General features: G+C 49.5%; 8 protein-coding genes across 8 annotated transcripts; 3 read left to right on the top strand and 5 right to left on the bottom strand.

Annotated features, from left to right (window-relative positions):
• The first annotated feature begins 1,223 nt into the window (after window positions 1–1,223).
• EI90DRAFT_794953 (uncharacterized protein) lies at window positions 1,224–3,292 on the top strand. Its single transcript, XM_039068059.1, has 3 exons — window positions 1,224–2,119; window positions 2,180–2,774; window positions 2,832–3,292. Exons 1-3 carry the CDS (start codon window positions 1,463–1,465, stop codon window positions 3,152–3,154), a joined length of 1,575 nt encoding a protein of 524 aa, XP_038923287.1. The 5' UTR covers window positions 1,224–1,462; the 3' UTR covers window positions 3,155–3,292.
• Window positions 3,293–5,176: 1,884 nt separating this feature from the next.
• On the top strand, window positions 5,177–5,916 carry EI90DRAFT_2902879 (uncharacterized protein; the record flags this gene model as incomplete). The annotated part of the gene is made up of 2 exons (XM_039054116.1): window positions 5,177–5,332; window positions 5,446–5,916. The coding sequence occupies 2 exons, from the start codon at window positions 5,177–5,179 to the stop codon at window positions 5,914–5,916; spliced, it is 627 nt and encodes a 208-aa protein (XP_038923286.1).
• Window positions 5,917–6,165: 249 nt separating this feature from the next.
• Window positions 6,166–8,847, bottom strand: EI90DRAFT_3284935 (FMN-dependent dehydrogenase-domain-containing protein). The gene is made up of 15 exons (XM_039066946.1): window positions 8,751–8,847; window positions 8,652–8,693; window positions 8,540–8,582; window positions 8,416–8,478; window positions 8,200–8,329; window positions 7,932–8,126; window positions 7,795–7,881; window positions 7,442–7,729; window positions 7,317–7,377; window positions 7,228–7,262; window positions 7,095–7,166; window positions 6,885–7,038; window positions 6,689–6,828; window positions 6,501–6,633; window positions 6,166–6,446 (listed from the first exon to the last, which is right to left on the bottom strand). The coding sequence occupies exons 1-15, from the start codon at window positions 8,827–8,829 to the stop codon at window positions 6,382–6,384; spliced, it is 1,587 nt and encodes a 528-aa protein (XP_038923285.1). The 5' UTR covers window positions 8,830–8,847; the 3' UTR covers window positions 6,166–6,381.
• A 92-nt stretch (window positions 8,848–8,939) lies between these two features.
• Window positions 8,940–10,413, bottom strand: EI90DRAFT_794469 (uncharacterized protein). Its single transcript, XM_039068058.1, has 8 exons — window positions 10,125–10,413; window positions 9,694–10,051; window positions 9,606–9,638; window positions 9,502–9,546; window positions 9,382–9,447; window positions 9,313–9,321; window positions 9,070–9,244; window positions 8,940–9,015 (listed from the first exon to the last, which is right to left on the bottom strand). The coding sequence occupies exons 1-7, from the start codon at window positions 10,301–10,303 to the stop codon at window positions 9,095–9,097; spliced, it is 840 nt and encodes a 279-aa protein (XP_038923284.1). The 5' UTR covers window positions 10,304–10,413; the 3' UTR covers window positions 8,940–9,015; window positions 9,070–9,094.
• On the bottom strand, window positions 10,414–12,156 carry EI90DRAFT_3191144 (uncharacterized protein; the record flags this gene model as incomplete). The annotated part of the gene is made up of 11 exons (XM_039066391.1): window positions 10,414–10,781; window positions 10,840–10,893; window positions 10,944–11,005; window positions 11,060–11,104; window positions 11,160–11,290; window positions 11,342–11,393; window positions 11,444–11,480; window positions 11,539–11,574; window positions 11,624–11,725; window positions 11,777–11,870; window positions 11,933–12,156. The coding sequence occupies 11 exons, from the start codon at window positions 12,154–12,156 to the stop codon at window positions 10,770–10,772; spliced, it is 849 nt and encodes a 282-aa protein (XP_038923283.1). The 3' UTR covers window positions 10,414–10,769.
• A 582-nt stretch (window positions 12,157–12,738) lies between these two features.
• Window positions 12,739–15,731, top strand: EI90DRAFT_3284932 (uncharacterized protein). Its single transcript, XM_039066945.1, has 2 exons — window positions 12,739–12,889; window positions 12,943–15,731. Exon 2 carries the CDS (start codon window positions 13,014–13,016, stop codon window positions 15,483–15,485), a length of 2,472 nt encoding a protein of 823 aa, XP_038923282.1. The 5' UTR covers window positions 12,739–12,889; window positions 12,943–13,013; the 3' UTR covers window positions 15,486–15,731.
• Window positions 15,732–16,021: 290 nt separating this feature from the next.
• On the bottom strand, window positions 16,022–20,291 carry EI90DRAFT_3030389 (Spc7 kinetochore protein-domain-containing protein). The gene is made up of 10 exons (XM_039058213.1): window positions 20,106–20,291; window positions 18,185–20,047; window positions 17,978–18,127; window positions 17,536–17,925; window positions 17,348–17,471; window positions 17,231–17,298; window positions 16,915–17,178; window positions 16,687–16,862; window positions 16,457–16,638; window positions 16,022–16,402 (listed from the first exon to the last, which is right to left on the bottom strand). The coding sequence occupies exons 1-10, from the start codon at window positions 20,250–20,252 to the stop codon at window positions 16,119–16,121; spliced, it is 3,648 nt and encodes a 1,215-aa protein (XP_038923281.1). The 5' UTR covers window positions 20,253–20,291; the 3' UTR covers window positions 16,022–16,118.
• A 2,057-nt stretch (window positions 20,292–22,348) lies between these two features.
• Window positions 22,349–24,622, bottom strand: EI90DRAFT_3030386 (GPI mannosyltransferase 2). The gene is made up of 4 exons (XM_039058212.1): window positions 24,294–24,622; window positions 23,823–24,229; window positions 23,495–23,771; window positions 22,349–23,444 (listed from the first exon to the last, which is right to left on the bottom strand). The coding sequence occupies exons 1-4, from the start codon at window positions 24,294–24,296 to the stop codon at window positions 22,833–22,835; spliced, it is 1,299 nt and encodes a 432-aa protein (XP_038923280.1). The 5' UTR covers window positions 24,297–24,622; the 3' UTR covers window positions 22,349–22,832.
• Window positions 24,623–24,648: the final 26 nt, after the last annotated feature.

Below are 24,648 nucleotides of genomic sequence, written 5' to 3'. Positions count from 1 at the left end.
CTCCCATTCAGTAGCCTCGACCCGGTTACACGGAAAGCCCAGGTAACGCACCATGTGTCTTAGGTGTTTGGAGCCATGGTTCTAAACTGTCCGTAGATTGAAAACAGCCTCGTTGATCCGGCTCAGAAACATTGATAGTTTTAATGCACCAAAAGCGTGGGGCTAAAGTGGGTTCCTTGGCGTAATTCCTGGTAGGGCGGAGACGCAGAGAAGAACACAATCGGTAAGTTAGGGTGGTGATGCGGAGGGGTACCGGGAGCAGTCACCCCCTATCAGCCGCTCTAATAGTGATATAGCGTGTCCTCATTGCTAGACCGTAGAAGTCTAAGAGGGCTCAGCTTCCTAGAGGTGGCGAAACGCTTCCGCGTGGTGTGTGTACTACACGTTGGAGGCAGCGCCTCCTGTGAACAGCGTCACGGCATCAATGAGTGGCCAGGAGGTTTCCACCCATGCGCATCGGAGCGGAAGAAATAGGTGAAGGGTAACAGAGTGGCGCCCCTACTGCTGCACATGCATGTGGGGTGGCTTCATTTATTTTTAAGATTTAAGAGGCATCTTACGTTCCAGTGAAGGAAAGAAGACCTCATTTCTGAAAGCAGCTTCAAGCCAAGAAATCGTTCTTTATGAACGTGTGCGATAGATTGCTGCTCGATGGCATTGCGACATCATACCTAGTTCCATCGTGTTTCACCTCGAACAGCTGCGTCTCGCGATATTTCTGGACGAGCTTGAGTGTATTTGTCATACCATAGTCTATTGCACATGTCAACAACAGTCTCAGAAGACACGAGCGCACGTCACACGCAGGGCATTCCAGATCAATATGTATCGTTACGACATATCATAGGTCGACCCGCATACGTTTACCTGGGCGTTCCATGAGGAACGTGGGGTCCTGTACGCGAGCGATTGACAGCCGCAGGGCCCATGGGCGGAAGTCGTGGCGCAGACGGGAAAGTTCTGGTATTAACAGAAAACAAAAGTCTTTCATAGATGGCCTGACTTGAAGAGAGGGAGCAGAACAGGCTGGTGCAGGAGTTTATTTCATTCCGAAAGTTGCTCATGAACGCCCCAAAAGGAAGTAGGAGGGCCGATCATGAGGGGCTGCCTCTTTATTTATTATCCCTGTGGCACAGATGGAGCAGTACGTTCATGATATTTGCTTAATTCTGCCCATGCACCAATCAGTGGGGCAGGTACGTGCTGTGACAGTGTGACGTGACCGATAATGCCCAAGGCTCCGTCTGTGCGTTTCCCTTCGATCCGCCAATCCTCGCTACTTTAGGCTTGACCAAATACGATATAGCTCGGCATAAATTTGATTTAACAGGCACTCTATGTGCAAGGGGGGGGGGGACCTTCAATCCTCAGAATCTCAACCTTCCATTGTGGCGCGACTGGCGACACCGGCGATTTGAAAATTTCGCTTAAGGGACGCCCTCGAACATAGCCATAGTCCTGCATGGGAGAGCGAATGATGCCCTCCACTCTCAGTCAGGTAAAAAGGCCATCCACTCCAAATGACCTCGAAATGACGGTCGACCCGATGCAAGCTTCTCCCCGACAACCGCTACCCACTTCTCTTGCTTCTTTTGCGTTGTCGCACTCCTCTTCAAACTCTGCACCTTCGTCCCCATCCACTTCTTCCATGGTCATTGATGACTTCTGCTATCCTACCAACCCTTCTACCAACGCAGCCATTAGCTCATATCCGCTATACAGAAAGCTGCGCAGGTCGAGCTTGTTGAGTTTTCACCGCGACAGGTTGAGTGAGCCTGCGGTTTCCCGATCTTACAGCCGAGGCACCCGGAACAGCTCTAGTGGCAGCAGCTCCCCCAACCCAATTAACACTGGCATACTTTCGCCCTGGAAGGACCGAGCATCTAGTCCTCTCACCATGGAACGGAATGACACAGAAACTGAAAATAAAGACGAGGGTGAGGCTCTCCCTTCGATTGAACGGAGTCGGCCGGGTAGTCGTACCATGACACTGGATGAAAGTGAAGGAGGGGAGAGCGAAATCCAGGCAAATGAACCTACTCGGCCAACAACACCCCCTCCTCGTCTTGATTCTCCTTTCAATCCTTCAATTTCATCTGACCTCCCTCGAAGATTTCCTGTGGGTTTGGTGACATTTCTTACGGGCTCCTGTTACTTACCGACATCCCCTTTTCTACAGCTCAAGCCGCCAAGGCTACTCACTCTCCTTTCTGAATCCAAGCCCGTAGAAGAAGAATTGCGTTCCGAAGCATCGTTCCAGCGACTCCTTGCTTCTCACGCAGACTTACCCATCCCGTTTTATCCTCGTACGCCACGAAGCGCGCGCGGTCGCTTCCCCGAATCGGCTAGCTTTGAGGATGACGATGAAGAGCACACACCAAGTGAGGATGATGAGAGTGACTACGTCTTGGGGTATCCCCAAAGTGTTCCCGGTGAAGGAAGCATCGGCCACAGCACCTTTGAAGACCAGCAATGGTTGAATCAGAGCCCTTACGCAGGTCCAGGAAGTGGCATGGATGTGGACATGGTAAACTCGATGTGTATTCATTTATCAAAGCGACAAGCTTACGCTATGCCTCTTGAGGCTAATCTCTCTACGTCACCAAGTATTGCTGCAAGTCCCGCAGTTACCGTTGCCATGAGTGGTACTTCTACACCAATGGCTGGGGCATCGGGGTCAGCTTATTCCAATGGCGGTCACAACTCCACGAACGGGAACGGAAATGGCTGGAGAGACACTCCAACAGCTTCGGGAAGAGTGCACAAACGAAAGCGTTAGTTGTGACATTTCCGTTCCGGCTTCAAGTTGTTCACACCATTTCGCGCCACAGATACTGGAGACGAGCGATATGAGCCTTATAGTTACTCGTCATCAAAGAGACGTGCTGTGTCCCCGTCTGTCTCTTTCGCACATGCAGTGTCCTCTAGTGCAACATCGTCACCGATATCCATTTCCATTCCTGGACATTTCGGCCCACCAGGTGTTCCTCGGTCGCCTGTTTCAATATCAAGAAGCATGAGTGTGCACTCGTCCCCCATCCTGAGGCCCGTGCACCGTTTACCGAATAGGGCCTCTGATAAGGAAGAACGTGAACGTAGTAGAAAAATACAAGGAGCTGGGGATGGAGTAAGGAGCATGAATTTGGGGAGTTAGCGCTTTATTATTTATGGACTAATAGTGTTCTGGGTTCTGATTTACTACCCGCAATTTTGTATCATTATCAGCATTCTTGTACCATCTGTTCTTGTCCCCAACGTTCAATGGAGGGGACAGAAGTCAGTCATGCTTACGTAAGATCAAATTCAATTTGACTTGAGTGTTGAGTGACGGGTAACCCAGCGTCAACGTTGGACGCGGGCTGTGATACACTTGGAGAACCCACTAGTGGATATTCGAGCCGTAAGAGCTTTTAATATTTGCCCAATTGCTTCCAAAACGGTATTGCTCACGCATGGTCTCTTGCCTGAAGTTTCTTTCCATGCTTCGGGGAAGATTGGTTCACGATATCAAAACTTGCTGCGCTATTCGTGTGTCATGCAATCAAGAGGGTCACAAGGCAATATACCGGCACCAAACTCGGTGCTGAAGTCGCGTTTTATTATCAGGACACGCTCTCAAGTGGCTGCCCGAAACGCGTCGCGACGGCCCTTGCAGGACTCCTTAACTAACTCTCCGACAAAATCGCATCGAACCCACAATCCATTCTCGTCTGATTGTATGGAAGTGGAGAAAACGGAATCTTCAGTGTCAATCAAGAAGCGCGCTCGCTCATCCTCCTTCAATGAAGAGAATGACACAGACCCCATCTTCAAGAAGTCTAGATTAGGCAGCGCGTCTCCGCGTAAAGCACATAGTGCGGACTCTACACCAAGTCCGCTGGGCCCTGCCATCATTAAACCAACACCATCAGTGTCCGATCCTGCAACATGTGCCCACAGTGCATCCACCACACCAACAACGCGACCAACAATTACTCCTGCGCCCAATAAGGATATACCCATATTAAACATGCTGTCATCAGTCAAACCTGTGTCAACAGTTTCTTCCGCGTTCCCCAGTCCAGCCATCAGCACATCGGTGATGACCATTGACCTGTTCAACCCACCCACATCCCATCACAAATGCAAATCACCATCTAAGCCATTTCTATATGAGCGTCTCTCGCGTCCTTCAGTATCCAGCACGCCTAAACCTGCCCCACCTACGGTGAGGAGCAATGTTAATGTCGGGGGTAATGTGGCTTCTGATGACGTTTCAAAGAAACCCCTCCCTGCACCCCAGCTGTTTTCCCGGGCCACTCTATCGGCCGAAGGCAGAGCACCGGAAACAAGTACCAAGAACATTTCTACTTATCGAGATAGAAATATGAGCATGATGAATGACGATGATGTTACAGAGGTACTTGAGAGTCCATCGAAGAGAACAAAGCTCGATGATGGCTCTAAGATGACCCTGCCGAAAGTGCCTATTCCAGGATCGTCCATGATCCCTCGACGGACCACTCTCGCGGCTGCTGCTGGTACTTTCAAACTCAAAGGGCCCACGTTAAAGCCTCTACTGGCCAGTGCTCGTGTGGTTGCTGGTGACAGGAGAGTAGCCGGATCATCCGGTAAAGCGACAACATCTCGACCCGCGTGGAATTCAGGTCCAGGTCGTCAAACTAAACTCAATTTTGCGCCCGTGTACCGGCCTCCGACGAAACGGTCGGTTTCATCGATTCTTCCTGCACCCACCACCCGCCCCCCACGTCCGAACACCTCAATGGGATTTAACGATCAAGTCTCTACTAACCGTCGGACATCCCTTCACTCTTCGACCCAAACCTCATTGTCCAATCTTGAATCCGCGCTGGAAAAGCTCAAGATACCACGACATCGCGCAAGAATGACCTTCGCTGGTAGCGAATCAGGCGACAAGTCAACCGCATCGACTGTGAATACAATGCCCTTCAGTGGTGTTCCCAATACTTCTAGTGCCCAAAAATCGGTCATGCCAACCCTACCTCTAGTAGCAGCAAAGATGGGACTCCAAGCTGAACAGATCCCCCCTCTGACCTCCTCCACTGCCCCGCTCGCATTCAGTGACCAGCGCAACCGATGGGCATCAATGGCTTCGAGGTCTCTTGTTGACCAGGCGACTCCACTTGTCCAACCCGAATCCGAGGCCGAGACCTCAATGTCGACATTGCAACCAAGTGTTATTGCCTCGAATGGAGCCAAAACACGATTAAAAACCTTAAAGGATTGCGTTATATACGTTGACGTGCGGACTGATGATGGATCAGATGCAGGGCAGCTGTTTATTAACATGCTGAAAGGCTTAGGTGCACGAGTGAGTGATGCTATGTCATGAATTTTGGTCCCTTCCACTTAAAAGCTTTTTGGATTTTATCTATATCTTTTGCATTTGTATCGTTATTTCATTGTTTTCCATCTCGGCCTTAGATTCTCACTCGATTGACGCCCAGCATCACGCACGTCGTTTTCAAATCTGGATCACCGACTACGCTAGGGAAGCACAAGCTCTATGACGAACCGAAACCATTCTTGGTCGGTATCGGTTGGGTTGTTGAGTGTGTGGAAAGGCGTGAGCGAGCGGATGAATCGCGTTTCCTTGTAGATGAACCGGGGCCAGTAGTGATGGAAAGAGTACGTCTTCTCGTGTGTAGTTGTGGAATGATAGTTCTAACCGGTTCTCAGAGACGAAAGTCCATGCAGCCGAAGATGGTTATCGAGAGTGCTCTTGGCGCTGGGTTGATTCCTCCATCCCCTCCCAGACCGCTCGTCTCAACCATGGAGGTTGATTTCTTTCCTTCTCGTTCTGCTTTGTCGGACGGAGATGTGACAATAGTGGCCTCTTCGTCATCACCCGTCATCGTTCAAGGTACCAGTCAATGTCTGTTGCGCTACTTTTAGCTAAATCCCACCCTCATGCAGCATCTTCCCAGTCGAATATGCCTCCTCTGGAACGTGCGCGGTGCAGGAGTCAAGCCTTTGCACGTAAGTCTCTACTTTTTCCATCGTGAATAGTGTTGTTCATGAGTTTGCAGCACGAGTGTCTAGCCCTCTCAAGACGACCTTTAAACCATTCGAATCAAATGAAACTGGCGATGAAAAGTCGTAAGATCCTTCGAATGATTCAACGAACGAATTATAGCCATTACGAACTTTTTATCCCTAAGTTGTATTTCTGAACTATTCGTGTTCTATTTGTTCTTTGATCTGTTACAATGGTAAAAACATCCATACCCTTCCCATGTTATTCAATCCTGTCAATCAAGTAGCAACTCTGGTTTGCGTGATCTATGTTGATACTATCTGGTGCTGCGATGATGAGCACATACAGCCACAGGATTAATATACATATAGTCGACAAAAAGATCAGAGTTTCGATTTTTGTCCACGCCCACTGAGTGACCGGAAGTTAGGTCCTGTCATGCTGACATCTGGGCATTGGATCGTGAGCATGGAAAGAGAAACAGGTCAAGGTATATGCTCACAATTTCTTCCATACATGTGATCTTCTGGAACGCTCGTAGCATGATTCCTTAGACTGCTTGTGTCTACCACCGCCGGCACCACTTCGGAGAGATTCCTAGCTCCCAAAAGCCGCAGATTCATTTCAAACTCATCCTTGTGACATTCAATAAGGACGGGGGGATGTGACCGTGGACAACAAAAAACTCACCGCAAGGATTTGAAGCGCTTTTTCTACGCCTGGGCAATCATGAAATATCAGGAAAGGACGGCTTTTTGATTTAAATATGAAGGACACACCCGCTTGCCCGTAAGCACTGTAGGCATACAAGAAGGGCCGGCCAATACCAACTGGGAGAAACAACAGCCATTCGTGAGAGTCCTTGGTGGTTCACTTCATTTCCCACCTGCAGTAGCACCCATTGCGATGGCCTTCAGTGCATCGGAAGCCCGTCTCACACCGCCGTCCACAAAAATTGAAAAGCGGGGATTAGGGAACATGTTACGTTCCCGAAGGGCAGAAACAACCTCCTCGAGGACTTCGACTCCCGACCGGGCAAACTAATGACAAGCCAAACGTTCAGCGGAATTTGTCCATATTTCGGAGGGACACACACTTCAAGTTGACGACCTCCATGGTTGGAAAGAACGATGCCTTGCACACCAGACTCCACGGCGAGCACTGCATCCTGCGGAGGCGAAGGGGAAAAGTTGGTACCATAATATACATGAGGTGACGCTCTTACTTGCCTCCCAAGTCTGGACTCCTTTGAGAATAATCGGCACTGAAAAAAAAAAAAAAAAAACAATTGTTGGTTTCAAATGGTCAGCTTACCCACTTCGTGTGATGCTTTGAAACCACTTGATATCGTCCCAATTGAGAGAAGGGTCAATGAATGACTGGATTGGGCACAATGAGTTAGGCACTGCATCCAGGGCTGCAAAGCGGGGCCGCTGCACTCACAGTTATTGCCTTGGCTGCCCCTTGGCTCCGATCAATACTCTGACCCTCTTCACTCTGCACTTGAGCACCTGCGTCATCAAAGCTCATCCTCATATCTTTCTCTCGCCGTCCAAGTTGTGGAGCGTCAACAGTAATGAATAACCCCTTGATGCCCCGCTTCTCAGCATGTCTTACAATCTTTTCCGTTTTTGACCGATCCTTGTTCACATAGAGTTGGAAGAATTGAACTTGTCCAGGTTCCGCAGCATCGACAATTTCGTCGAAGGAGCAGCTTGCTAATGTAGGGATCTGACGAGAGCACAAGGAATGAATGAGCAAACCGGTCCTGATAGTACAGAATGTAAAGGACCGACCATTTGGATGACGCCTTTCTTGGCGGCCGCTCTCGTGAGGTTGAGTTCGCCATCAGGATGGCCAAGTTTTCCAAGAGCAGTGGCAGTCTTCGCGGTGTGAGTTAGATTGGGTGCATGGTATTAGCTCCCCAGCTTACGATGTATATTGGCATGGTTGATTTATGTCCCAAGATAGCGGTGCTGTAATCTACCACAGAAACGTTCCTCAATATTCGAGGTCTAAACCAGATACGGTGATAAGCGAGGTGGTTTTCGCGGCTTGTGATCTCATCGTCGGCTGCCGAGCTATAGTATGCCCACGCCTTTGCGGGCATGACCTGCCTAGCCACAGTCTAACATGAAAGGGTCAGTGACTAAAGTTCGGAACCACCGGGAATTGAGTAGCCTCGGCAGGGCGTCAGTTACCTCGAAATCATGTAGGCTCAAGCATTCTGAGATCGGTGGCCGAGTTTCGAATAGTGCTAGCCGGTCCTTCTCTTCCCGAGTGACCTCCTTCACTACTTTAATAACTGATGAAGAATCCACTGGGCCGAGGCTAGCGGTCCGGAAAAGCAATGACGTTCACGTTGGTCAGTTCAAGCACCGAGCACCAATGGCATGATTGGTCCAAACGAGACGTACTGCTTCTCGTTAGGGAGGTGGGTTGTGATAGCGTCCGGAGGGTGTATCGGCTCGTATTCCTCTCTACCATATGGAAAAGTCAGGAACTGGCCCAGCGATGACAGCAGCCCGAACAGCTTCTTACGTTGCGTCCTTACCAGCGTATTTCAGGATGATTTTACTACCACCTATCGAACCCAGCCAGAGATGAAGTTCACCACTACGCGTTCATCGACGAAATCTAGGGAATCCCTTGCCTGGATGCTCGTCAAGAAATTCGGTCACGTCGTACACGTTGCCTTCGGTAATTGCAAAGTCTTAGGATGCACAAATAACGAATATTGCATCACACCGACCGTGGACGATGATCCAGCAGCTCTCTCTCGAATTATGCTGGGCGACAACATTTCCCGGGATCAGTTTTGGCACGGACATGGATGGTAATGGCTTATGAGTGCGAGCTGTTTCGGCCAAGCATTGAAGGGACCGCGTGACATTGATATAATAACAAAACAATCATATAATCAAGAGGACTCCGATCAAGTGGGAGTCTACAATCCAACAAGCTTGGTGTCCCGCGTGGGCCCTCCCGCATTCGTGAATTTTCAAACAAACAATAATCTAGGGATAATTACTCCATTAGCAAACGGACTGTAAGCAATTAGCATACCCCACCAAACCGGAATGTGAACTAGTGCTTTTATTTCGTCGCTCCTTCAGGGGAAGAATCTTCTTCGGAGCTCGCTTCGTTCCCGCTGGAAACGTCATTTCCTTTCGGCGTTGCCGAGCGCGAGCTCGCGGGAGATGACACAGGCTCCTTCGACGAATCAAGCTGTAATCCCTTCAGTGCCTATGGATTATACGTCGTTCGTCATCGGGAAATACAGTGCGGTGATTGGACAGAGTATTTTGACTGACCTCTGAAGTCTGGGTCACTTAGTCCTCAGTATACATGGTAGCAGAAGTAAAAAGACAGCGACAACTCACTTGTTCAACGCTCGGATCAGAATGGTGCGGATCGGGTCGAGCAGGGGTTTCAAGCGCGGATGAGGCCTTGAGAAGTCCTCAGCAACAGCAATATGCTTATGTCAAAGATAGTGCACTTACTGCATCGAGGAGATTAGGGGAAATGGGGGGCCTGGTTGTGAGGATCTAGGGGGCGTCTCTTGAGATTTCGGCGGCGGAAATGACGATCCAGCGGCGCGGCTTACCCTAGTCAAAGACATCCGCAAGGCAAACACATCCTATATAGAAAATAGTCCGAGGATGGGATATAGTGACAGAAACTGGGGGACGAACCTCCCAAAACACAGGCACCATAGGTAATGTAGTGTGATCACTTGCATCGTCGGCCAAAAATTGTTTGAAGTCCATCGCAGCTTTATACACGTCCCCTCTTAATCCGTTCGGGACATCATCCCCCTCTGGCTGCTGTCCAGAAGGAAGGAGAGGCTTTGAAGCTGAAGGCGCGGATGTGACGAAGAGCGCGATCGTGATCGGCCACCGGCCATATGTATACAACCACTTTTGGACGAGCACTGTGATTATCTGAACATCTTCCTGGTGTCGCGTGGCGATATTGCGGAGCCAAATCGCCACAACATTGTACACCTCTTTCTTGGTACCACCCCTTTGGGCGAGCCCATTAAGCAATAAACTAGAACGACGAGAAATGTCAATGCTTATTGGTTAAGGGCAGGGAAAGAGCTATGGAGCTAAAGAAAACCTACCAGCTTCCGCCGCACGCCTTCCATTGGTCGATCGAGCTGAGATCTGTCACTGGTACTTGCGCCCATTGACAGAGAGCAGGTAACGCTGACATGAGCTTAAGTATGAGCCATGATACAGGCACGGGGCGAGACTGCTGGGCAGGATTCTCCGAGGATGTCGTAGGACTTGGAGAGGACATTGGGAGGCGGGGGTACGAAGTAAAGTCAAAGCTTTCCAGGCGAGTTCACCTCTATTGGAATAGAAAACTTCCAGAACGAAGCCAAGTTACCTCAATTCGCATTTGTGGCTATGCAGCGATTTGGTATGGAAACAAAGCATTCTCGGAGGGCGTTCTCATGGCAGAAGATATCGTGCGGGTTTAGTACTTATACATCAATCCGACAATATTTCAAACCGAAATGGAGCAACAAACAGATGGGGCACTGTCAAGACGAACGTTCGATATCAAGGGAACTAGCCTGGCTTTCCCAGCGTTGTATGTAGGTCGTGTAGATGAACATAAGTATATTCTAGCTATGGAGCTCGTTGAACACAAAGCGGATTTCAAGCTCAGCTACGTGCTTTTGTTCAATGATGCCGTGAGGTAACAGGGCGATCACAAGAAATGCGGAAGGGGGGAGGACATGAATAGCAAGACAGGTGAATCAGGCGCCGAACTAGAAGGCGTGATATTAGTCGATGTCTAAGGCTTAGGCTTAGGGAACAAGGACTCACGGCTAAGCCATTGAATTGTATTCTTGGCGGTGGGGGTAGCATGTGGAATTGCATCTAAAAGATAGTGAGTAGACGGTTGGGCCTCGATGTCCAAATATCCTTACTCCGCAGTATGCCATGAACTTGTTTAGATTTTGTTCCCGCTCGTCTGCAGCACCCCCAGGAGCTAAGAATTGCGATGATGAGTGGAGACGGCACCAAATTCAAGTTTATCCTGTACCTAATGGTAGTTCATAATCCTTGCACAGCTTCTTTGCAGTTGCAGCTTGAAAGGGAGAGATGTCAAGATCATTGACTGATTGGAGGAGGGATAGACTAACCATCCACCGAGAACATAGTAGCGAGGTCCTTAGGAAAGTCGGGACTAGGTTTCCCATTAGCCGTGTGCAAGGGTTGCAGGGGCTCGAAGAGTTGGTGCGACTTGAAGTGTGCGTTGTGACGGCGTGCGTTACTGGAGAAGGTGGTTAACATGAGGGCCTTAGCTACTAGTAGCTTAGCTTACGTGTCGTGGAGATTGCGCTTTACGCCTGCAAGCTGCGGCCGATGCTGGGCAACTGCAGTGCAACTCATTAAGTTTGATACCCGCAACAAGGCGAATCCCTACCTTGGATGCGCATCTCCTCGGGGAACTGCAGTTGCAACTGTGTTTCCCAGATATTAGCAATACCGCTCCTCACAAACAAAATCATCGGGATTTACCTGTTTCGAAACCTGATCCTTGACCCTCGACTGAATCTTGAGAGATTTTAGTTTGCATGTGCGGATAGGTTGTCCAGCGACTAACCTGCTCCTTGATCATGCGGGTAACATGGACCCGAAGATGGGTAGCAATTTGTTCTTTCAACACATCCCGCAGGAGCAGCTTAAGTTCCTGTATACGTTCCTCCTATAACCGAAGTTGTTACCAACTGTCAGAGCAATAGGGCTGAAATCCTACCTGGCGGCGATCTTGAACCACCAATTGTTTGCGAAGCTGGTGGATTTGATGCGCGGTATGTAGTGCGGGCGCCAAGCTAGCCACGCGAGCTGTCCTAGAGGAGTTGGGTGTTCCTTAGAATTCCAAAATCATTGGGACGGCCTGAGGGAAGCTTACTGCTCTCCAAGAGTATCGAAGACGCCTCCGAGGTGGTCAAGCGTCCCTTTCATCGTAGTGACAAGCTCCTGGAGAGGTCCAAACTCAGGACCAGCATAAGACGAGGCCCGCGACAGTGCACCGCCTGGTGTTTGCGGAACTGAGAACGTTTGTTCGGCGAGAAAGACGCTAGCGGCGTCATTTGTCTCAGCTTCCGTGATAACGGGAGGGATCGTGTCCGCCATTTCGTTGGTGCGGGATGAGGGGCTGGCTTCGTTAAGAAGTAGTAATCTGAGAGGACTAGGAGACACCAAGATCCAGAGGGTTATATGCAGAGATGTGTAATACGCACTGTCTATCTCAGGTGATAGCAGCTGGGTAAGTGTGGATGATTTTCAATTGCAAGGTAATCCAGCCATAGCAACCGCCTCGTGTTTACAAACAAAAGAGCTGCTTTCCGCCTTGCGGTAGAGGCATGTGCCTAATTTAATTCGTCCAGGTCTTCGTCCGGCAGCCATTCGTTTCGACACAGCTGATACGGCAGTCTGCTCGATGGTTGGGCTAATGCAATGGAGTAACAGCGAGGTTCCTTGCATGCAATCGAATTGGGGACTTTGATGGTCGTAGGAGAAACACCACCGTCATAGATGAGACTAAGCTCACTACGCGATGCGCCATACATGAGCACGCCACGAAATTTTCATGAGTGAATTTTTTTTAAGGATCGCAATGAGAAAAGCCTTTGTCCAGCGGAACGCGTGTTCAGGGCGTGAGAAGTTTTTACTGCAGCAGACATGTGGGGACTGCATTGTTTGTCCGTGGTGTCACGAAAACAGGCCACAACAAGGGTCGACAAGTCTTTGGGACTCCATTAGGACACGTCTCTCCGGGCACTTTTCGCGCGTCTTGCGCGTGCATTGGGAATAAGATTAAGTTCAATACCTAGGACGAGGGTTGGGGATACCGTGTGTAAACTTAGTATGTGTCCTTTTGGCTTAACTAGTGCTGTTGTTGTGAGAAAGCAATCATAGGCCACGACCGACCTTACGCGGAAAACAGCTTACACCCCCCTCAGTAGTCGAGTAGCATTTTAGGATCGGGGATGCCTATATTTCAGAAGAAAACTCAAGATGGAAGGAAGACCCCTCAGAAGGCGCCCCCTAAAGCCCTCACACCTGCACTAGGGACTGGGGGTCGACGGTCCCTTTCGATGGTTGGGAAAGCTTTGGCAGATGTTGTAAACAATCGAAAATCGAATCATACTCCTCCAAAGCCGTCCGCGCGCGCCTTGGCGAAAGTTTTTGAATCCTCAAGTGACGCTTATGATTCGTCAACTGCTGTGGAGTCGTCCCCTCCAAATCAACCCACTCCGTCCAGTCCGGCTAGGCGTTCTGGCTCCATTAGCAGCACTAAAGTCACGCCGCCAAAGCGGGATAGAAATCCTATTAGTCGCCCATCATCAAAAGGCACCGGCAGAGGCACCCCAGTCCTGACCCGTGAGGATGTTCCTAGGGAAGGGACATCTTTACCGACTACATCAAAGGCACCATCTAGCCCTGGGGCTTCTTTTCGACGAGTAGGCCACGTCTCATCGGCCTCTGTCGCATCTGCTTTCGGACCAGAAGGTTCTCGCCGTTCATCAAGGTCAATTGAAGTCAAGCCCAGAAATGGGCCTGTATTGGCCTCGCCCCCAACAAAATTGATCACTAGAGCCCCTCATTCAACATCTGCTACTCCTAGCGTAGTTGCGACCCCCTCGCTTTCTCCCCATCCTCTCCCAATTGCGACGGCCGAAGACAGAGATTTGTCATCTCCTACTGAATCTGTACCTGGTTTAACCCGAGCTTCTTCTATCAAGGTGGCATCAGTCTCGGCTCTACCACAACCGAAAACCAGGCCTCGTTCGTCGGTCTTTGCATCAATGCCTCAACTCGGTGAGCCTCGTGAAAATTTAAGGCCGAAGCTAGCCGTGTCTTTGGCTTCCCCAAAGAAGACTCGTTCTGTAGAAGATGATGGTGATCAGAAATCTGTGACGGGTTTGCCCATTCGGGTGGCTGGGAGCATCAAGTCGGCTATCAAGGATAATCAGAATGAGCATCGGCAGCCGTCTCCCACTGCTTCAGTCCGGAGCCTGATAAAGAGACCGCTCAGTCCTCTCCCCAAGTGTGTGATAGGAAATCCACCAACGGCGGAGGGGGGGGCTCACGACAGTGGGAAAGCGAATGAGCCATCAAATACTAATTCAATTGTGGTCAAAAACTCCAAGAGCTCGGTTTCTGACTCAAATTCGACCACTGCTAAGCGACGAAGCGGTCTTCCCCGTCCAAGTAGCTCTGGTGCAATGGTATCCTATCCTACTTGGGAGAGGGCCCAAGGAATCTCTATGAAAGGTGCAGCTTCGAGGCGGACAGCGACTGAAGGAGATCCTTCAGATGGGTTTAGGGGCACCTTCAAGAAGCGAAAAAGTGACATCAGAGTCGTAGATTCACGCAGCAACTCGCGGCAGTCCAATAATGTTGCAGCTTCGCCACGTCGCACAGCCGTACGCACTTCACATCCACGTTCTCCAGCTCATCAACCCAAGACCCCATCCACGTCCAAAGTTCCACCAAGATTTGAACAAACCTTCTCTATTCCACGAAATCGACTAATGAATTTTTCTTTTGCTGACATGACCCTTCCAAGTGATGACACGGCAGATTTTGACGGACCTTCTCTTGAAAATTTCACACCAGACCATCATAATCCCAGCATCAGTCCTTTGTCCAATTCAGTTTCTCTTCCGACGATTTTCCTCCCTCCCAGTCGGCCTTATCAGCCTCCTGGACCATTACGCACAACTTCGCGGGCGACACGACGTGGGAGACCTAGCACAGCGCCCGTCAACTCGCCAACTAGCCGTCCATCGATACTGTCATTCGACGCCATTGCAGAACGTTCTCGCGAGTTCTCAGAAGGTGACATGGACACCATGTTGTCCGAGGTCCCGGCACCGTTTACTCCCGACGTTCATCGATCGTCGCTACTTCTGACAACACCGGGATCATCTGAATTGTCCTTCAATCTCGATGACGCGGATGCGCAGACTGCGTCCGTTCCTCCTTCACCATTAGACCGTTCTTTCTATACTCACAGCCAAAAGAGCGGTGCAACAGGCTCTATTTCCCAGCTCCTCTTCCCAGCATCTACAATTCCCTCAGAAATGCCTTCACCATCCCCGGTTTTCGCGGCGATGCCTCATTCAGTGCGCCTGTTTACTGAACAGGAGATCATTGAGCTACGTGTAAAGGTTGCCGCCCACGAAACAGCTTCAAAGGCCCAGGAAGCTCAGGTTGCTAACTTGGAAGCTGAGATTGCCACTGCATACTCGGTCACCCGCTCCCGTGAGTCGGCTTGCAGGCTTAGTATGCGTAAGCTGGCGAGCGAGTTAGCACAAAGCTATACAGATAGCACGAAGGAAACTTGGAATTATGTAGCGGAGTTTGCAAAAATTGAGCATGCCTCCCTTGCCGCCGAACGGTCAACATTACAGGTGCTGGTGTTGGCACTGGATGCCAAGATGCCAACGGTATAATCATACATGTTTGCTCTCAATTGCACCTTCGTTTTTTGATCTTATAATTTATTTGCATGTGTAATGTTCACGACCTTTTGTTATGTAGGACCTTTTGCGCATTCCGGTGTACATTACATCACGTACATCTCTCACGACCCTAACCGCAATGGGAGGCAAATAAATAGTTCAATAAGCTTACAGTTACGCGTATGCATTCCGCAGTTCGGCGCAAGCACGAGCGAGAACATTGTGACATTGCGTAGGAGTGGCTCGGCTCATAGCATCAGCAATGATGTTTCTAGCTTCGTCCAAACTGAGACAAATTGAGTGACATGCATTGTTGTGGGGACGAGTACTTACCCAATTTTTCCATATTGGAGACAGACTTCGTAGGATACCCCCGATATTCTCGCCGGCCAACTTGAGATAACGTCACGGCTGAAGGTGAAGATAACATCGGCTCGTCCCTTCACGCCGGGGAGCATCACCTTGGCCGTTGCTCGCAAACCCTTGTCGTCGAGAATTTCCACTCGGAGTGGCCACATCTTAAGAGTCTGTAGTTGGTGCCTGAACCGTGACATGCAGCCCCACATAAGATTCAACTCTATCAGAACCTGACGAATAGGGCACAATGAGTGTACCATAAACCCCTTAAGTAACAAAGCGTGAGCGGACCTGTTCAGGATTCTTTGGTAGGTTGGTCTGGGCTATCTGAGTCTTGCCTCGGTCTAGCATCAGTTCATTGATAATGGTATCCTCGGTCTGGCAGGGCCCGTTGGGTAACAGCGAGATGTCAACTTCATGAACTTGTAGGCCACGACATTGAAGCTGGACGAGGAACCGGGCTGCCTGCGCATCATATTGGAACAGTAGCAAGTCTGTTTGCACCTTCATGAGGTGCCAACCATGCAGATCTTGCAGCATCGTGAATACACCTCCACGCATAAATCAACATCCAATCATTTGGATAGATTGGAAACCTCACTTACCTTTTAACCTGGCAGCTTCCTCGCGAGTGTCCCCACGTATCTGATCAGCCCTTGCATTAGCGTGTTCGATTGCCTCCCTGGCCCCGTTAACTTCCGCTTGTACTTCACGCTCCTTCGCCAACAAGACCTCTAGCTGTGCTGTGGATTGGCGAACAGATGCCTGAACTTCTTCCAGCTCTATGCTAAGTAGGGAATGAGAAGGGTTACAGCTCCAGGCAAATGTACCATACTTTTGCAAATGTAGCTCTTGGTTGACATCTTCGAGCAGCTGAGGGTCGCATTCCTCCAACTCTTTGATCATAGCCTGCTCCTGCTCCAATTCAGCTTGTAACTGATCATATTCCAATTGAAGTGCAGTGATAGTGGTTGGAAGCTGATTGTCGATCTCATCAAGCTTCACTCTGAGCTGCGGTTTGAGTTTAGCCCAACCAAAGAATGCAGGACATCTGATATCTTACCTGTTCCAAATCTTCCAGATGAACTTTGGCAGAATCCAACATTTGCTGAGTATTTTGTGCCTTCCACGATATCCATGCTTCGTCTGCCTTGAGACTCGCATTTGTTCGTCGGATCTTGAGTGCCGTTTTTATCATCTCGCGGGTATCATCGTCAGCTTCCAACCAATCCAGGATCACTTCTGGAGTGTGTCGTTCCGCGTGCATATACATTTGTTGGCAGGAGTCTTCGAGAATTTCAATCTGTCTCTTCATCTCGGATATTGACTATGGAAAGGCATGGTATATGCGGAACCACATAGGGCAAGGACGAACTCACGTCTTCGTAGAAATCTATCTGGGGATAATGTATAGTCATGGCTTGTATCGTGTCAGCCAACGAATACCCTGTTGACACCGTTAAAAATGGAGTTGCATAAACAGTGACTAGCCACACCTTCACTCCCCTCGGGATATTGGGAAACGTCGAGACGGGGAACTGGCGGATCAACGGTGATGTCTTTGAATTCATTTCCTGTGTCCCGAACGAAATCCGCCAAAGACATAGTGGCGGGAGTGGGCTAACCCGCAACTTCATGTGAGAATCGCTTGATAAAGAATCACGACAACGACCGGGCCACTTACACGCGATTCAGCCTTTTGGGACTGTAATTGAGGCACAAGAGATGGCCTTGGAGCAGGAACAAAGCTAGCCCTACCGAATGTGGAACGGGGCTTCATGGATGGAATATGGAGGGGAGAGTTTGCAGCTTCTGCGAGCATGTTCGCTGTGGTTGGAGTCCTCGTGATTGCCTTTGCCTTCAAAGCAGGGGATTCAGATGTTTCTGGGGCTTTTGACAGGCTTAATCGCGCTGCAATGCTGCGGCGAAGTTCAGAGCGGCGACGACGTGCTTCCACTCCAGGCAGTCCTTTACTATCAATTCCAGTGGCTGGCACGGTTCCATCGTCTGACTGCACTATAGAAGTCATATCTTCCGAAGGAGCGGGAATGGAATGTGTTGAGACTTCGGGGGCCTGCGGGGCAATGGTCAGACTCCTAAAACGGAAGAAACTCACTCCCACGCACCTTCGACGCAGTCGGTTCTGGGAGGGGAGCTTCAATAACGTTCGAGAGCCGCCCTTTAAGCACAGTGCTCAGACGGCGCGAACGGTTTATAGGTGGGAACGGGGTAAAGGACTTTCTAACTCCTATTGGAGGTGCAGAAGGCTTAATTGGCTGCAGAAAAGATACTCCGTTAGCACAGAAACATTTAAAAACTATAGCCTTATTTACTTTGTCGACAGGAGTGTTATTTGTTTGTTCCACAAGGGACGCGCCTGAATGGTCCTTAACTGACTGGGAAAGCTGTTCGTCACCAATACGGGTCATAGCCTCCTCGGTAGTTGTGTAGGGAGACACAGGAGATTGCAGCTTCGACGTTGATGAGGTATGTTTCGGGGAGTCCGCTCTGTGTGCAATGTTGCCCGGGGTTGGGAGGTCAGATTGCTGTAAAGACCCTGGCACCGTCTGATGTACATTGTTCTGGTCGACAACACTGGTAGTAGTTGCCGAAGACGAATTTCCCGAAATCGTATGTGGAGCCTCTTCCAAGAATGGGTTGCGACTCAAGGAAGCCGTAAATGATAAACCCTTTTTCAAGGGTGCGCGATTGCGGGTGAATTGGGACACTTTCAGCGGGGATGACTGGAAAGGATTGACAGACTGTGCTCTTTCTCGTTTAGGGGGCGCTCCCACAGGAGGGATCAACCCACGCCTTTTCGCTGGAGATGGGGAAGGGGAAGGTGCTGACAATGCACGTTTGCGAGGTGAGATAAATGGAGGCGTAAATGCTGCCCTAAAGGCTGATCGAGGCTTCACGGGAGATATTGTAGATATAATTTTGGAGGATGAAGGAGTGGGAAATTTTGCAGAGGGTACTGGGATCATAGATGGCTTATCCACAGCCGGATTGTCTGGAGCATCATCCTTTGTCTGCCCATGGAGAGAAGACGACCGTGGCATTGTCGTAATATTTACCGTTGGTTCTCCTGTCACGAGGGACATGTCATTTGAAGACGTGGAGCCAGTCTGATCGTCTGCACTAAGCTCAAAGTCTTGGGAAGCAGCTCTAAGCCTCCTGGTGGCGTCTTCAATAGACATGTCAGAAGTTGCTCTGATGGGAACCACTGGACCTTCGTCTTCGTCTCCATCTTCACTGGGCGAATCTCCGCTTGCCGCGGAAAGCTGCTGGAGTGACGCCAGCGCCGCCGCCTTTGCTTTCTCAGCAGGTGTGGGGGAGACAACATTCCCATCTCTGTCTGTGCGTGGAATACTGCGACCCAAAGGAACTACAAACTCGTGGGCAGGGTGCTCCTCAACTGTAGGAACCAGACCATCCATATTGGTGACGTCCATATCAGAAACGATGGATTCCCTGCGACTCGGACCGCCCTTAGCGGTGAGCGCGATAGACATATCTGAGTGGTCAGCGTCGAGCAAGATCTTCTGTGTTTCTGGAGACAAGTCACTGGGCATTATCGCAATAGACATGTCAGACGTGTTTGAGACACGTGGACTGTTTATTCCACCCCCAGGACTCGCAGGTTCGATGAGCAGAGGTCCAACTGCCGGAAGGCTGAGCGGAGCAGGGACCTCATCACCGACCACTGGCATGTTGGGAAAGGCAGGACCATGAACTTTGGGAGAGAATCGTCCCCCGTCACCATGTTCACCGTCTTCGTCGATATCCATGTCTGAATTTTCATCATCAGGTTGGACTGAAAGCCGTGACACTGCTGAAGTTGACCCTTCCTCAGTATCTAAGTTGTGGTCGGGAGTGCCTTGGGACAAAAGACTAGACCGTCTGCGTGGGAGGGACATTCCTCGTCGCTTCAGAGGAGAGATGTTTGGGTCCCCGTCGCTTCTGAATGATGCACGATTGGGAGTCGAGATCTTCGCAGGACTCGGCGAGCCTTGAAGTTTATCGAATAATCTTACTTGGGCATTCGCAGCGAAGCTAACACGGCGTCCCCCTTCGCTTTGTCGACTGCTTCTCAGTGTACTAGGAGCATCGGACAGAGGTAGTTCGAAAGTTTGCGTCTCATCGTCAACCGCTGGGAGAGACACGTGCTGCTTCAAAATAGACTTCCGCGGGGCCTTTCATTTGCTTCGTCTCAAAGATTTCTCGGAAATCGGTGGCGAAAAACAAACTCACCATACTTCGCCGTGCCAGACTTCGAGGGCTAATGACGCGTGTCCCAGCGATACTCACCGCCCGCTTCCGCGGCGCAGACGCGTTTCCCTTCTCGGGAAAACTAGGTAGTCCCAAAGAGATACGCGTTCGGCGAGGATCCTCATCCATAACATGCACTTAGCCAGATGACCTTAGCGTTGTTTGTGGTTGATTGCCACATGCATTCACCGCACTGCCACCGACCTCCACCCAAAAGAGGCAAGCAGAAGGCAACGCCAGCCAATCACAGAGGGAATTAGTGATGCGTAAAAGATCATCTTAACCATTGTATAATACACTCATTTTTAACATGATTAAAACTGTGTTTTACAATGTGGTCCATTGCATTTTACCAGGATTCCTTTACCACGTTAAAGGAGGTAGATGACCTGTTTTTTAATGATTCTCCACCACGATAACGATTGTAAACGGTCAATTTACAAGGGTGCATTTTGTAATTTACCAGTCGGATTTCATCATTTACAATATTGTTAATTTGGTGAAAAACGTGGTTATTTATCGTCATTTACAACTACATTTATGGCGATATACAGCGGAGACTCTAGGTTACGTTGCGGTGGATAGCAGTCATTGCAAGTGAGGGAATGAACCGAGTTGAGGTGAACAAAAGACAGAAAGGTCAATTCGAGGAGTGACGAAGAAGAGCCGATCCGGAAAGCATAACGCAGGATTGAAGCCTTGGGCTCACAAGAAAAGTACGGAGTTGAGTGCGAGCAAGAGACGGGTAGCATAAAAGTCGAGCATCGATTCGATTTTGATGAGGTTGATTTGACAGAGCATAACCTAATGAAAGTGGAGGAAGTCTCGGGCTGTGAATAAGACGGTAGAAGATACCATAAGTGAACTTCAACCCTTGCGCACAGCTTCGCGAGGCGGTCTTTCCTTCTGAGTGGGCCAGGTTAATCGATTCAGACTTTCTTCTGTTGTGGGGCCATCATAGTGACAGCCACGGGGGTTCTTTTTTCGCGGTACTAGTAGAGGTGGTTGTCATCGGGCCTTGATCATTATCATTGCTTTCGAATTCCAGTCGCGTTTTTTGGTTACTAGCACAGGGGGAAATTTAGCAAGCCAGCAGTGGGGGAAGAGGTAGTTGGGAGATAAACTAATGAGCGCACATGGGGCCAAACTACGCCCTAAGCAGATGCACGGGCTTTTCTACCACAGGTGTGACCCTTGGGTAACATAGATTCCTGTTTGCTGTGAGAGGCTTGACGATTTTCTAAAATAAATAAATGCTATTTCTCATTCACCAATGAGTTAAAGACGCGTAAAGACGCGTTGAAACACGTCCAGATGGAAGCCATTCATGGCATCGCTGTCAGTGAGGCAGCATGCCGAGTGTCCATATTCATAAGTACTTGCCACTTCTGAGAAGAGTAGCTAGTTGCATAGCGAAAGGATAGTCAAATTGGGAGGGAATGAGCAGGTTGCAGAACGTGTATGGTATGGTGGAGAGGATAAGGCACTGAGTGGAATGGAAACTGCCGAGAACAACTTAGTCCGATTTCAGTCTAAGCGCCACAGTCTCTGCCCACCTACCCTTACATCTTTAAGTGCCAGCTTCCATACTTGGGGCTCCTCGCGACAAGAAACATTCCTGACAATTCCACCCATCGCAACGTCGCGATCTAGTTTACTAATGTCTACAACAAGCCGTACCAACATATAATCGAGCTCTTGGTTATGCCTCGCTAGGGAAATCACGCATTGTCGGGGGAGGTGACAAAGTTTCCACAATGTGGGCCCAAAAACGACGAATTGAATTTAGGAACTTATCCTTCGTCTGGGTAGGAGTGTTTGAATTTCATGGCTCTCACTATTGAGCTGAAGTAGCTGTGGACTCAAATCCCCGAGCACGTCACAAAACGTCGCTTGTGAGAACATGCGTCACCTCGTTGACCTTGTCTCAGATAGCGGTGCTTACATGGATGCTGCCTTGGCACCGACCTCTTTTACTACACTCAAATTATCGCTCTTGCTTCGGTCTCTTCAGTATGTGGCCGATTTCCCTATGGTACGTACGCATTCCCATCGTTGGGCCATCATCGATCGCAGTTGCGAGCTCGCAAGGTCAATCGACGACGATGACTAACCGAACTCCGGCCGTCCATACCTCTGACCTTTGTACAATACATCGCAGCTCGAATACCATGAATTGAGTGGTAATTTACGCAGGGAAGAGTCTGGTATTTAGCATCGTGAAACGTATATTGTAATTTACAATGAAAAAAATATCACGAAAACAATGGTAAATGGTCAAAAACCAGACCAAAAATGGTTTTTTACGGCCCTTTACTTCCCACAGTGCAATGAGTCGTAGAAATACGTAAACATGGCACAAATATGAAGACGATATTGTCTGACGAACTCTTGGTAAACGTAGTGGGGTGTTGAGGGAAACTGTACAAGAATAACCCGCTCAAGTGAGGGCCTAGCCTCGGTCCCAGGCCTTCTGGTCGCGGATTTAAGCGGTGTTCACAACACAACACATCAATTCAATGCCCCTATGGTCACGCGCAGCCCACCAGAGAGTCTGGCACCGAGACTAGTGAGGGCCTGCAGATGCATATGATGGGTTAACGTTAATACCTACAATATTAATTGGAGACCACTTTCACGTCAAAGGGGTGCAGGGAATATCGTGCGAATAAATTGTCCGTGCAAGAATGGGGTGAACCAGGCAACATCCTAAGCTGGGGGCAAGAAAACGCCCCATAATACGCAGGACACTGCGTACCACACAATATTCCATGCAATATAGGAACGAGCCAGCCTCTTTCTATGGATGAGCAGGTCTGCTGTTGCCCAATATACTATTGGCAGTGAGGACGCAAGTCGCAACACAATTTGAGTGTGTGAGGCAAATAAAAGGATCAAGCCAAAGATGAGGCCATGCAAAGCATAAGGAATGACACGAATACGTTGAACGTCTAGGGGGCTCCGAAGACATGGCTTGTGTTCGGCTCTGTGACTGGACGCAACCCGTGCGACGTCCAAAACGCCCATTTTGAAGTGATAAGCGGATGTCCAGAGCAATAAGGTGAGGACAGGTCCACCCATAATGAAGTTTGGGACTTGCGCCACTCTCCAATATTTCAGAAAACCGACATTCCAATACTTGCTTTGCACATACGGGTAGATTAAGGGAATAGTCGATACGCACCATTCGGGCAATAACCCAACGGAAGGTGTGTGGCAGAAAGATTGGAACGCCAGTATTTGGTGCAGAAAGAACGGAGAAATGGAGACAGTGACGTATAATAACGCTGTTGCAGCCGTCGCAGTTGTTACCTGAGGGGTCTGGATATCGTCTTCCCTTCCGGGACAAATTAATCACGAAAATCACTTACTCTTTGGAATCGAAGTAACGGCACTACCACCATTCCCCACATGAGGTAGCCCACGAGCAACACTCCGTTCGCCCGGAATGTGGTGGCGAGAGCGAAATAGATTGCTGCCGAACCAAACTGTTGGCGTTCAGCATGCAGCATCCCTCGCAACGCAAAGTAAGAGAAGAAGGGTTCGGCGTACGTCCCAAAAAGGAGCGTTGCTGGCGACGTTGGCAACGACAGCAGCAAGCTGCAGAGAAGCGCGAACTGTGTCGACTTCGTCACCGCCAGCGTCAATCTACCAGCTTGCGTTAAACTAATCACACCAGCGAAAATTGACGTTACGCACTCGTACAAAACAGGTGAGGAGTCGATAAATAGCGTGCTAAGAGCACCAGAATATAATAGTTGCTCTACACTTGGTTGCTTAGTCCAAGAAACCAAACCCGCAATGCGCGCAATTTCTGTTACCGCCCTCATGACCAGCGGGACTCCCGGAAAGAAAGCATATTCATATTCGAACACATAACCATTCTGAGCAATATGAGCGAAATGGAATGCATCCCAACGGAGCATTGAACGGCTCCATCGAGCGACCAGAGAATCGCCAGCGACGATGAGGTTATGTGAGGAATCGAATGAGGTCGAAAACGATGAAAAAAGCACCACTGAAGTGACAATGAGCTTGGAGACGATATTGCACAAAAAGATGACGCGACGGTGCTGGCGATAATCGCGGATATCTGACGCCAACTTCTGAATCATAGGTGAATGTCACATGCTGGACAGAAATTAGGCAGTTGGAAATCACAAATCCCACCATGAACAACCAAATTCTTCTACCGTGTAATGATCTTGATCTTCTTGGGAGTTATAGTGCGCTGTGGCCAACTCACAATGTGATGTTGAGCTTGCGGCGCTATATTTCCTTTCTTGGTATTCCTGCTACCAAAGTCAGTTCGCCATTGAGGCGACTGTTTATAAAAGCAGATAAGAATTTTTCTCTCTCGTCTGCCTCAGTTCAACAAAGGTTGACTGAGCGTAACACGCTAGCGTAAATCGCTAATATTCTAATAGTATCGCCGCAGGATCATCGTCAGTGGCAATATCGTTCATCATACTCCTGCCATTCGTTGTGCAATACATATGTTTCTTGCAGCTCGGTAGCAAGGATG

Source organism: Cantharellus anzutake (genome assembly GCF_015039405.1).
Source record: "Cantharellus anzutake strain C23 chromosome Unknown EI90scaffold_2, whole genome shotgun sequence".
Lineage (NCBI taxonomy): Eukaryota > Fungi > Basidiomycota > Agaricomycetes > Cantharellales > Hydnaceae > Cantharellus > Cantharellus anzutake.
The sequence above is the reverse complement of the archived record's forward strand: the minus strand, read 5'-3'. Positions and strand labels throughout refer to the sequence as shown.